The 13,901-nt window shown below is 38.2% G+C and overlaps 1 protein-coding gene across 1 annotated transcript; it reads left to right on the top strand.

Moving 5' to 3' along the window:
• Positions 1-4,127: 4,127 nt before the first annotated feature.
• LOC127781633 (wall-associated receptor kinase 1-like) lies at positions 4,128-13,264 on the top strand. The gene is made up of 3 exons (XM_052308619.1): positions 4,128-5,211; positions 5,618-5,785; positions 11,746-13,264. Exons 1-3 carry the CDS (start codon positions 4,131-4,133, stop codon positions 12,837-12,839), a joined length of 2,343 nt encoding a protein of 780 aa, XP_052164579.1. The 5' UTR covers positions 4,128-4,130; the 3' UTR covers positions 12,840-13,264.
• Positions 13,265-13,901: the final 637 nt, after the last annotated feature.

Here is a 13,901-nt window from a genome sequence, read left to right as displayed (position 1 = left end):
TGGTGCTACAGTAAACATTTGCTAATGACGGATTAATTAGGCTTAATAGATTCGTCTCGTAGTTTAGCGGTATCTATTTGTTTTGTTATTAGTCTATCCGTATACGTCAAAATTTTTTTGGCTAAACAACTAAACACAGCCTAAGTTCAGCTACCTGGCCACCTCGCTGCCATGCAGTACTTGACATCAGTGGCTGGTGCCTGGACCCTTAGAATTGAAGCTCGGACTCCTCTACCATGATCCCTTCAACTTCCAGACCACAAAGAAGTTTGCGCCAGCTGCTCATATTCATATAAATGTCATATAGATGTTAAAGAATATATATATATATATATATATATATATTCTTTAACATCTATATAAATATTTACAATGCTAAAAAGACTTACAATGCTAACGGATGAAAGCCGTTATTGTTAGAAAATAAACAGATCAATATTTCCTTTTTTGTAAAATGGTTCATGTTTTAATGAACTATCCCGTAGGGGGTGTTCATTCACAATGGTAATATATAATTTTATTTATATAGCAAAAATGTCAGAGGGTTCTAATATCTAGAAGAGGGTTTTCGGAAAATAACTGGTATTAATATATTTCGTAATCATGGTTCTTTAAATAAATAATATTTGAAACCAAAATAGACACATATTACCAAATGCTCATCATTTAGCCCATGCATAACAGTAAAACGAAAAATAAAATCAAATAAATTCCAACATGCACGGGAGTTAGAAAAGATTTTTGATTATTCCAAATTTTTAATTATGTATTTCAGAATTGAAAATTTCAGGGTGTTATACTTATCAATGGCATTTCTTATATTATCTCCAAGTTAATACATATTGCTTTACTTTTCATTGTGTGAGCCACGTCTTTCTACGTAGGCAGTTGTCGATCGACAACAATTTTCTTAAGACATGCTCGAAAGGAGGCATCAGTTCGCTGTAGAGGATAGAAATTCTCGCATTATTCAGTGAAAAATGAAAAGGAGAGTTCAAGTATGAAAACAATTTATAAATAACTTAAATTCGAAATTAAACAAAGGGATATTGGAATAACGGTCCATATATAACGTAATACGAGATTAATTAAAATTCGAAATTAGAAAAGAAAAAATTTTAAGTAGGAATGCAATTTTAAAAAAACTGAAATTCCGAGATTAAAACATAATAAATTCCTAAATTAGAAAAGGAAAAAAAGTTTAAGTAGGAATGCAATTTCAAAATAACTGAAATTCGGAATAAAAATAAGAAATATTAAAAAGATAGTCAATCTAGAACAAAACACATGTTTAATTAAAAGTCAAAATAGAAAGTAAAATAAATTCAGAAGTTAGAAAAATAAAAATAAGAATTGAAGTAGGAATACAATTTAAAATAACTAAAATTTGGAATAAAAACAAGGAATATTGAAAAAGGTCCATATAGAACACAATAAGATATTAAATATTATTTAAATTTGAAATAACAAATAAATTAAATTCCGATATTAGAAAAATATCAGGATAAAAAATAAGAAAATATTGAGACAGTAGACTACCTAGACTACAATGATGGCAAATACCAATAAAGAGGGGGAGGACCCTGGCGAGCCGTAAAGAAGTACGGTGGTGGTAATGGTTGATAGGACACCTAAAAAATTATAAAACAAACCCCAATAATGACTAGATTCGATTTTAAAATTCTAATGACTATTAAAAGAATGGGCGACGGGTAGGCTGCGAAGGAGTAAGATTGCAGCAGTTGAATGGATTTATAGAAGGGAAAGAAGAACTCAATAATGATCAGGTTTGATTTTTTTAAGATCACAATAACAATAATACAGAGTGGTGCAATGGGTGGGCCGTAATGGAGTGCAGTGGTGTTAACGATAAAATTTGACAATTTCCGTTAGTCAATACCGGGTCAAAGGAAGATTTCACACCGTGACTTTAGAAGATTCGGTTAGTAAAATTATCCAAGTTTTGGCATCCTTCGGAGTTAACAAAGGTGTATCTTAGTTTCTATTTTTTTAATAGACTCCTGAGCCGATGGAATCCTGTTAAAATTAGACTCGGATGTGTTTGGCAATGTTTAGCTGATATGAGTTGTGTGAAAAGTCGGAGTCTGTAATAAATTCCTTAATTAGAGATAGAGCCTAGATTAAACCGATCGTAATAGAATCGGACTTGGTATAGTCTATGGGTATAAATATGTACACCCAGGGTCTTTGTAATTTAACAATAGTTCGATATACAAATTTCGGTGCATCGCCAACGTTTAGTCTCGACGTGATCTTGTTTTTTGAGTAGGGCTACATCGGTTGAGTTTGATCTTCGGCAAGAAGTAAGTACTGTCAAATCTTCGCCTGGTATCGATGGGATCAGTACTTTCACGGTTAAGTCCGATAAATTAGTTTAACTTTTGCATGGGGTTGCTTATCAAATATCTCGACTCTGGCTTGGATCGGTTTTACGTTCTTTGTTAGGGTTTCTATATCAACCACGCTAAATAGCATCAATCGGCTAGTTTAAAACCTATCCAGTTTATCTTTAGATCACGAATTGTCTTGCTTAACTTCAATCTTCTAGGATTTAGTTTGTTGGATAAGTTTACTCAAGTCAACAGGTGCTAGCTATCATCTCATTGGTGTTTCAGCCGATAAGTTATCTATTTAATTATCATATATAAACTTGTTATATCGGTTCATTCACGAAATTTGATATAATTGGCTAGTTGTTGTTTTTACTAGATTCAATCTCGGTTAGGCCTGATAAAGATTGAGTTTAGTAAATGTAATTCTTTATGATCATATTTTAGTTTGTTATAATCGGTCTTAGTTTATTTGCTAATTACAGGGCAATGAAAAGTTTTAATTAATACTTCAATACATCAACCTATATTTAGAGATTATATATACTTGTTAAATCCGGTTATTATTACCCTCAATCTTATAATGTCTTGGTTGGGTCTAATCTATCCAGATTGACTGTAATAAAATTAAGGTTTAGCAAATACTCCCTCCGTTTCACAATATAAGACTTTTTAGCATTGTCCATATTCATATAGATGCTAATGAATCTAGACATTATTTTATATATAGATTTATTAGCATACATATGAATGTGAGCAATACTAGAAAGTCTTACATTGTGAAACGGATGAAGTATATATATAGAGTCCATATTCCAGGTGATGTTGATCTAGTACGTAATATTCGTTTCAATTGATTATTGTCGATCGACCTGAAATTATCATCGACATCGGCTGGACACATGGTATTATATCAGCTCCAAAGTCGTTTGGCCCAAGGACTAACATTTCTTTTATTTTTATTATCTTGTTAGTTGCAGGATTAAACTAACTGGCACGCTCTGAACCCGATTTGATAGGACCTACACTAGAGTAAAGCAAACCTCTTAGACCTTTGTGTGTACGATGAATTTCATGTAAACAAGTGGTAACATTTTACAGGACTTCTAAAAGTTATAAAGACGGAATTCGATTAGACAATAAACTCCAAAAATTACATGTTTGATTTTTAGAGGTCCCAAAGAATATGAAAAGAAGTCATAACAGGAAAAAAGAACAGAAATAGAGGACGACAAGTAAAGGGTGATGGTTGGCGTAACCTTTAAAAACTATAAAATTGAATCCTGCTGATGGTAATGTTTGATTTTTTAAAATTCTAAAATAATAGGATGACTATATAAAAAAGCTTAAATAAAACCATACGTAAAAAAATAAATAATTTTGTATGTGCTAGCTGCACAATTACACCGCACCACCTGCTAGTTACTTTGAAAATTTCGTTTTCACCAGGGGTAGTAGCATGAAGCATACGATATTTAGGGCAAGTGTGTTCTTACACCTGTTTTGTTTTACAATTGTGATTTTATCTTTTTTTTAGGGTTTGTGATTTTGAAATAAAGCACCAGTTTGCCCTTACTTTGGATGACTGTTTGGTGAGGTTTGGTTGAGTGAACTAAAAACAATGATCAATATAATAAGAAAACATGTACACCTGCCTTGCCGTGTATTAACCGTCGCTGTATCTAACGGCTGACAAGATCCGATCGACTAGTCCATATCTAGCTGCGTGGCATGTAACCTGTCCGTGCGTGCGTGCGTGCCGTGTCGGATCGATTTGCCATGCCATGCCAGGTCTCTGTTGACCTCGTCCATCGCCATTCGCCAATCGGTGTAGCTATGCTGCTAGCTGATCGATCAGTTATGGCGATCCAGCAACCACGAGCTCTCAATTATGAAGGCAGCCGTAATCACACGCAGCGAGAGAGAGAAGGCGCAACGAGAGTAATGGAGGTGTTTTTAGTTTGGAGGGCACTTGTATGGCTGGCGCTGATCACTCCAGCAGCGGCGCTGGCGCAGCAGGAGGAGGCGCCGGGATGCCGGCGGCGGTGCGGCAACGTGACCGTCCCCTACCCCTTCGGCATCGGCTCCGAGCGCTGCTACCGCGGCGGCGTGCGGGGGTTTCGCCTCGACTGCGACGACGCCCGACGCCCGCCGCGCCTCACAGTTGCCGGCTACGGCCACGAGGTGACCTCCATCTCCCTCGCCGCCGCCGAGGTCACCGTGCTGCTCAACGCCAGCCGCGCGTGCTACGGCGGCGGCGACTACGGGCGCGGCCGCCGGGGGCGGGAGGAGCAGCCCATGTCCCTCAACGGCAGCGCGTTCCTCTTCTCGTCCATGAAGAGCAAGTTCGTCGCCATCGGCTGCCCCGGCCTCGCCTACTTCGTCGACGACGGCGGGGACTACGTCACCGGCTGCATGTCCGTGTGCCGGCCGTCGGCGCGGGCGCTGCCGGGCTCGTGCCGGGGCGACGACGGCTGCTGCCAGAGCAACATCCCGCTCGGGCTCGCCTCCTACCGGCCGCGCCTCCGCAGCTTCGGCCGCCGCCAGGGCGGCGCCTTCCTTGCCAACGCCACCGCCTGCGCCTACGCGTTCATGGTGGACGCATGGTGGTTCTGGTACGCCGGCTCAAACTTCAACCGGACGGGCGACTTCGCCGTGCCCGTCGTGCTGGACTGGGCCATCCGGCCGGACGCCGGGAGCGGGAGCGGGAGCTGCGCCGCGGCAAGCCGCACGCCGCTGCCGTCGTACGCCTGCCGGAGCGCGCACAGCGTCTGCATCGACTCCAGCAACGGCCCTGGGTATATCTGCAACTGCACCGCCGGGTACCACGGCAACCCGTACGTCGTCGGCGACTGCACAGGTCAAAATCTAATTTTTGGTTACTCCTCCGTTTTAGAATATAAATCGTTTTTTACTTTGATCAAAGATAAATTACTGTAATTTTGTAAATTTGATTAAGTTTATAGACAAATTTTAATATTTATAACATCTAATTAATTTTATTAAATCAATAATTAAATATATTTTTATAATATATTTGTCTTGGCTAAAAATATTGTTATCTTTTTTACTAACTTGATCAAACTTTAAATAACAGTTTGACTTTTACTAAAATCAAAACGACTTATAATCTGAAATAGTGAGGGGTACTTCTCTCCCTCTAATCATCATCCCACTTCAGTTCATCCTGATGGTGATGTTTTTCTGGCCTTTAATTAATTACTTCTCATGTTATTTGTGGATTTAAATTGAAACAAATTATTAAGACATCAACGAGGGCGAGCACAAAGATGAGTACCCCTGCTACGGCGTCTGCACCAATACGGCAGGCAGCTACGCTTGCTCTTGCCCCAAGGGATCCAGTGGAAATGCCAGCGTGGAGGGTGGCTGCCGCCGCGACGACAAGTTCACTCTAGCACTCAAGACGGTCACAGGTACCTACGAAAGATTTTTTTTATATATATTTTATATATTTTTTATATACCTTTCCAAAAAGTATTTTTAAATATGAATTTTGACTACGCCAGCCTGTGGCCAAAGTTATAACTTTGTCACGCCACGCACAGCTGGCGCGGCAGTGCTGTCCTGCCACGCTAGCCTCTTGCCACGCTACCATGGCTGGCGTGGCAAAACAACGCTTCAACGCCAAAAGGTTTAGTTTTTGAAATATTTTTTAAAAACGGTATATTAATAAAATTAAAAAATAAAAAGTCTAAAAAAATAAAAAAATTCTCCTACAAAACGGGATTCTTCACCTTAACAACAAATAATCTTGACTTTGGGTCACTATGTCACTGAACCGAAAATCACCTGACACTGACGTTACAGCAGAGGATCCATATCTGTTGTACCAATATGTGATACCTCTGTCCCAAAATATTAGGACAAGATGATATTGCTTGTTCGCGTAATATTAGGACATATCACCTTCTACACTAGTCGTAATAATTTGAGTTTGGAGAAAGCAGTGACAGATAAGCCAGCAGCTTAGTAAAAAGCTAATCCCTCCGTCTTAAAATTTTTCAGATGTATTTTGTTTGATTAGGACAAGACTTTAACCAATAATTGCTTCATTAGTATATTATTTATGTGGCACAAACTTATGATCATAAGAAATTACTTTTCACTATAAATTTGGTAAATTTTACTACAATACATCTAAATCTATCTATCTATCTATCTATCTATCTATCTATCTATTATATACTAAAAGTCCATAAAACTTCCTACAAACGCTCCTAAGCCGCCATGTGTACTCCTACAAATACTCCTAAACCGCCACATGGCATCTTAACAAAACCGGTGGGCCTAATATTTTTATCTATTAGAATTTTATTAAAAAAAATAACCCCACAAACTTCCCTCCCCTCTTCTCTCCCCATGGGCCCATCCTTCAACCGGACGAACAACTCAAGTTCGTACGTACGTAGGTACGGTCTCCCTCCCCTCCTATCCAATCTCTTCTTCTTTTTTTCTTTAGTTATAAAAATTTTTAAACAATAATAAATCTTAAATAACCATATTTTTTCTATAGTTATTTGCATGTTGTCTATCAACAATTAAAAAATATAAGGTGTTCTTTAACCTATATGAAATATTTAATTTTTTTTATCACATCCTAAACTTTGCATATCACGTAAAACTGTCATATAAAATAGGTAAAAATTGATAATGTAGATTACACGATCATATATTAATTCACAGAATATACATAAACAAATTAAGTTAGATCTATTATATAACAAACGTTTCTAAGCCACCACGTGGCATCCTGCAAACGCTATGTACTACGATGCCACGTGTCACTATAATAAATTAGAGAAATTTTTAAAATTTTTAAGAAAAAGAAAACATCTAGACATTAATTTTTATTAAATTAGGTGGACCCATTATTTACCACCATTATATTTATCTTTAAAAGAACTCCCTAACCTCCAAACCGGATCCAAATTGGACCTGTACGTAGCGTACGTTTTCTTAAGGATAGTACCTATGTATGTTAGTAACGTACTTCCACCCCTTCTTCCCTCAATTTCTTCATATTTTTGCACATATTTCTTCCCCTATTATCATATACTTTATTAGTTAGAAAATATATTTTGTGTTAAACAATTCAACAACTATAACATCTAAATCATACAACTAACTTTTAATTCGCTTATATCTTAAAATTATTTTATGACTAAATCTACAGGCAAAGACCAAATTTCCACAATAATTCAACTTTGAGAAAAAAATGACACTTTGGATTATATTTCCAGACTTTTGCGTACCGTTGAAGCAATTACAAAAAAATGAAATAATAATATTGTAGACTCTATCATTGTGCATAACTTCATAAGAATTAAATTATATCTACAATCATAAAATCTAAAATAAAAATAGCTATGAGTAATGTTCCCAAAATATATAAGTTAGAAAGCAAGAGTTACACGAAAAAAATAAGCAGCTATAACATCTCAATCATGGGATCCCCTAAATCATACGAGTAATATTTTTCTTATGTATTTTGATTATTTTACATTTAAAAACCCATATTTGAGGTTATATTATCTGACTTTTATATGCCATTCAAACAATTATAAAATTGTGAATAGTAACGATATATATTTTATCATTGTATATGTCGACAGGTGATACCCGTAAACCGGATATAGAGGGTATTGGGGTACGTTGGTACAAGGGTCCACGTAATACGACATCAAGCAAACAAAAGACGAAGATTATACTGGTTCAGGTCCCTTGATAGGTAATAGCCCTAATCCAGTTGATGTGGGATTATATGATGGAAAACACATGTTACAAAGGGAACAATGGAACTCGATGGATCCGGCGAGGTCGTAGTCGAGTTGGCTCGACTAGATCCCCGGCGATTTGGCTCCTGCAGGCTCCGACTTTGTAGGCTATGGGGGTTGTGTTGGCTCTGAGATTCAATGACTTAGGTCCTCTCTGGGGGGTCTCTTTTATATCGCAGGTCAGGCGGTTTCCAAGTAGAACTCGGAGACATCAGACCCTACACGATACATTGACGACCCAGTCTTGTCCGAGTAGGACTCTTTTCGTCCGTAAACTCCATGAAGAATTTCCTTAGTGTATGTAGAGAGTATCTGTATGCGCGTGGGCATGCCATACCGATATGTGACGTACATCGAAGGGTAAAGGGTATATCTAACCCGTAACCCTGACAGTATATAAGTTCACAATAATTCAATTAGACCTGTAATGACAAAAAGTAAAATAAACCTAATAACACTACGTATTGTTAAAAAAATTTACTCCTCCCATTCTGATATTATAATAAATAAAAATAACATTAGTAGATTTTTAGTGTTCACATTTTCAATATTGTATACTATGTAGGAAAAGACGAGTAGAAAAGATAGATCTTAATCAATCAATAAAACTTTTATTCTATTTTTAGTTAATAAAGTAATAGTAAGTAAAACACAATAAATGTAAAAAAACTATTATATGTGCACGTACTTTGTCCCATTCGACTTTCTCTTCTTCTCCTATCTCACTCAACTCCTTTGTCTTATGATTTTTAACCAATTAACAAAATAATAAAAAATGATCAATAATTACAAAGCTAAATAATTATGATTCTTATGTCATATCTGTTTTTTAGTTTATTTGAACTGTTATTTTGTTTATAATTAAATAAATAATTCAAGATGCATATTACTCATATTTCACTTCGTAAAAATGAAAATATACCATTTAAGCATACACACCTATCCTTTGCATGGTAACCAAATAGAAAAAAAATAGAGCATTATAAAAAAATGACAATAAGTATTACATCACCTCAAATCATTGTACATCCTCTGTAGCGCATTTACAGTGGTACGTAACTTACGTGCTACATCTTAATTAAAAGTAAGAACTTAGAAATTGTAAGAAAAGACATTTGACCATCAGTTTTCACTTAATAGGTGGATCCATTATTTTAACCAATAGATATAATATTAGAGAAAATCTTAAGCTGCCATGTGTTACGTCTTAAAATTTAGACGCAAAGGATATTAAAATTTTTGACAAAAAAAAAGCGGATCATCGATTTTCACTTAAATCATTAGAAAAAAAAAGGCCCCCCCACTTCGCCCTCCCCTCACATGTGCACAACACAACACTACCCGTGTCCCCTCCTCCCCTCCTGTCTCAGCTTGAGTTCTCCACTCTCTCCTTTACCCCTCCTTTTTATAGTGAGAAATAATCAATAATATTAAAACATGCAAATTTTTTAGCTGTACATCTGATTTCTAATCTAACTATTGCTCTATTCATAATTAAATCAACAATTTAAAGGTTCATAACCTCTATAGTTTGAACTGGTATAAAATAAAATTTAAAATATAAAATATCAATAGGGACTAAATTGAACTATTTGGAGAAAATCAAATAAGTTCGTACCTTTCACTAAAATTAGACAACCCATTAGATGTTCCATTTTTATAATATTTTTTAAATGCTTACATGTTAATGGACTTGCATCTATCCTATACTATAGTATTATGAGTTTGTCAGCCTATTAAGCCACACTATGGTAGCAGTATAGATATAGTTAGTTGAAAAGATATATTTATTACTATTAAATTTAATTTTTCGAACTCATGTTAACTATATTTTATTTTAGAAAAGATACTATAGGTCAAACGTATTACTACGATATGTCTTTGTTAACTTATATGTAAATATGTAACAACTTGCATGAATCTAAACCAACTAAGGCTATGTTCGGGAGTGAGAGTTGGGAACCTTCACTTCCCGGCACACAAAATGAAGCAGCGTTTAGCACGTGATTAATTAAGTTTTAGCTATTTTTTTTTAAAAATGGATTAATATGATTTTTTAAAGCAACTTTCATATAGAAACTTTTGCAAAAAAACGCACCGTTTAACAGTTTAAAAAGCGTGTGCGTGGAAAACGAGGAGGAGGAGTTGGGAATATGTCCTACCGAACGCAGCCTAAAAAGAGGACTAACTTGATGGTACAAATAAAGCATGTTTACTAACAATAATAGTGCTTTAGGATTTGTTAAAAAAAAGCCACTAAACATTCAATTAAACAAGACAAAATATTTTACTTTTAATTTACGTTTAATTCGTTAGATATGTTTTTTCCAAACAAACTAAATAGATACTTTTGAAATATGAGAGATGTTTATATGGATCATAGAGAATTGTTTGTACGAATGAATTAAATATTATATATTTTAAAAGCTAACAAATAGTTTGGAAAAATTATCTAAGCAATGCTGATGAAGTAAAATTATGGAGAAATAGTACTTATGAAACATGGCAATGTCATTGAGTTGATATTCGATCTATATAAGTTTTTCGAACACAATCTAAAATACATGCCCGCGCAATGCACGGGCTACCTTCCTAGTTTTATATAATTTGCTGATAGACATCGAAAAAATGTGTCACGGATGAAAGATAATTTTTTTTTGGTAATTTGCTAAAGGACACTTTCGGCTCAATTGAAAAGATAAATTTTTAAGAAAGACTAGAATGCGTCTAGGAACACATGCTTCAAACATGACGTTAGTGTAAAAAAAAATTAGAAATTATACAACTCAAAATTTACCATCACCCCAAATACTTCACTAGCATACTACATCATATTTCATCTTCACTCCAGCCTTAGCTCAAAAGTTTTTGATCATAGAGACATTCTTGTCGTTTTTAAGATTTTCTATCTCCAATTGAGTCGAAAGTGTCCTCAGCAAATTACTAGTTTTTTAAAGTGCTTTTTTAGCAGTGACACATTTTTTACGATGTCTACCATCAAAAATTTTGCCAATTAATTGTGTCACAAAGATTATATGCCTTATATTTTAAGAAAAGTAGTACTATTTTAAACAAATCTCAGGGTATGTTCAGATTGATTCCAAAATGAACCTTACAAAAATTTGACAATACCAAAATTTTGGCAAATTGACAACATTGCTAAAATTTTGGTCGGATTGGCTTAATAATATTGTCAAAATTCTATACACATTACCAATATTTGGTGACAAACTAAACGTATCCACATAATTGTCAATTTTAACAAATAATGATATGATTGAAATTTTAATCAATCTAAACAAGCCCTCCTAACCAGAACTTTTATGAATGTTGTTAGATAACAATGGCACACTTCCTCCGTTTCATATTGTAAGTTGTTTTAACTATTTTTTTCAAACTTTATTACATATAATCAAATTATAGACAAATTAGCAACATCTAAAACACAAAATTAGTTTCATTATAGAATATATTTTCATAATATATTTGTTTTGTACAGAAAATATGATTATATTTTATTTATAAACCTAGTAAAAAAAAAGGTTGAATATGAAAACGGGAGGATTTAATTGGATTGTAATGTTGTTTTGAGTTTTCAGGCGTCAGCGCAGGAGTGTTGGTGGTGCTAGTGGCCTTGTTGTTGGCGTACGTGGGCATGGAGAAGAGGAGGATGCTGAGGGCGAAGCAGAGGTTCTTCGAGCAGAACGGCGGCCTCCTCCTGCAGCAGCAGCTGGGTTCCCTGGCCGCCTCCGGCGTGGCGTTCAAGATCTTCTCCGAGGAGGAGGTCAGCAAGGCGACGGACCGCTTCGCCGAGGCGCGGGTCCTCGGCCGCGGAGGCCACGGCGTCGTCTACCGGGGCTCCCTCGCCGACGGCTCCACGGTGGCCGTGAAGCGGTCGAGGGTGGTGGAGGAGAAACAGCTCAGGGAGTTCTCCAGGGAGATGCTCATCCTCTCGCAGATCAACCACAGGAACGTCGTCAAGCTGCTCGGCTGCTGCCTCGAGGTCCAGGTCCCCATGCTCGTGTACGAGTACGTCCCCAACGGCAGCCTCCACCGGTACATCCACCGCAGCGGCGCCGGAGCCGGCGAGGGCCTGTCGCCGGCGGACCGTCTCCGCGTCGCGGCCGAGTCGGCGGACGCGCTGGCGTACATGCACTCGTCGGCCTCGCCCCCGATCCTCCACGGCGACGTCAAGTCCGCCAACATCCTGCTCGACGCCGGGCTCACGGCCAAGGTGTCCGACTTCGGCGCGTCGAGGCTCGCGCCGGCGGCCGACGAGGCCGAGGTGGCGACGCTGGTGCAGGGGACTTGCGGGTACCTCGACCCGGAGTATCTGCTGACGTGCCAGCTCACCAGCAAGAGCGACGTGTACAGCTTCGCGGTGGTGCTCCTCGAGCTGCTCACGGGGAGGAAGGCCTTCTGCCCGCCGCCGGACAGCGCCGCCGGCTCGCAGGACGACGACGACGACGACGATGACCGGAGCCTCGCGTTCTTCTTCCTCACGGCGGCGCACAAGGGACGGCACCGGGAGATCATGGACGGGTGGGTCAGGGAGGAGGTCGGAGGCGAGGTGCTCGACGACGCCGCGGAGCTGGTGATGCAGTGCCTGAGCATGGCCGGAGAGGAGAGGCCGACCATGAAGGAGGTCGCCGACAGGCTCGCCGGGATGAGAAGCCGCGCAAGCGATTCATAAGGAATGGCAGTACCCAGTCCAAAAATATAACAAGCTATATATATGAATTTAAACAGACACTAATTTATAGATTTATAGTTAAAAAATCGCAAAATCTAAATCGAGATCCCTTCGTTTTAGTATTATCGGGCGATGCTGGGAGAGCCATCCGATCGCTCGCATCATTGTGGACTCGCCGTTGGTAGCTTGAAAACCTCTCTCCTTCTCCCCTCTTCCTTCTCCAACCTCTCTCCTGTTGACGCTTTTTCATGGCCAACACAAGATCATCTAACGATTTGCGGTGTAATCAACAGAGTCGCCAAAATCGATATATCAAAATTGGCTAGTGAAACCGATTTCAAGATTAATTCACTTTCGCGGAATCACACGACTAATTTACAAGCAAATTAGCAAAGAGGATAAAATCTTACTTACATGATGACAAACGACTAGTTTCCGAGCAAACTAGTAAAGGATAATCTTCTCGCTTTCGTGGAGAAACACGACCATCTTTCAGCGCAAACGGCAAAGATTAACTAAATCCTAGGGTTGCTAGAACTCAGCCATGAAAACGAAATAGAAAAAAACCGAAAAGTAAAAAACTAGTAAAATAGTAGATTGATAATTTGTTCGGGGTCCCTTGCCAACGTCTGGGATGCAAATTTATAGGCGGCGCACACCGCATCAAAAGTCTCTCTTCGTGGGCCCATCCTTCCTTCCTATCCAAATCGGCACTGCACGCATGCAATCAGGCCGTTGATCTTGCATAATCTTCTCAACGTATCCATCTCATTCACCGTTGTAGCCTCATCCGGATTTCCTAATAATTCGGCTGCACCTGCATGATCCGTATACATATATATCTCCAAACCATGTGAAATTCTACAGCCACCCAACAAACTACGCATATATTTAACCAGTTCTTAGGCAAAACATTCCATAAATAATGAAAGCTAAACTAAATAATTTGGCCTACCAAGATTAAATAATAGAAGCCAAATTACACCACAAACACATGCCCCCTGTTTTCGGTATAAGTAGAACGTATAACTTTTCTTTTTACCGAAAACACTGTAAAATTAA

The sequence above is a fragment of the Oryza glaberrima genome, chromosome 8 (assembly GCF_000147395.1).
Source record: "Oryza glaberrima chromosome 8, OglaRS2, whole genome shotgun sequence".
Taxonomy (NCBI): Eukaryota; Viridiplantae; Streptophyta; class Magnoliopsida; order Poales; family Poaceae; genus Oryza; species Oryza glaberrima.
Note: the sequence above shows the minus strand (reverse complement) of the source record. Positions and strands in the feature narration are given on the sequence as shown.

Excerpts from the sequence above, each read along its gene's own strand:
- LOC127781633 (XM_052308619.1), top strand. The coding sequence starts at position 4,131 with ATGCCATGCCAGGTCTCTGTTGACCTCGTCCATCGCCATTCGCCAATC. Across the intron at positions 5,212-5,617 it reads CGTCGTCGGCGACTGCACAG|ACATCAACGAGGGCGAGCAC; the intron begins GTCAAAATCTAA and ends CAAATTATTAAG. Across the intron at positions 5,786-11,745 it reads AGCACTCAAGACGGTCACAG|GCGTCAGCGCAGGAGTGTTG; the intron begins GTACCTACGAAA and ends TTGAGTTTTCAG.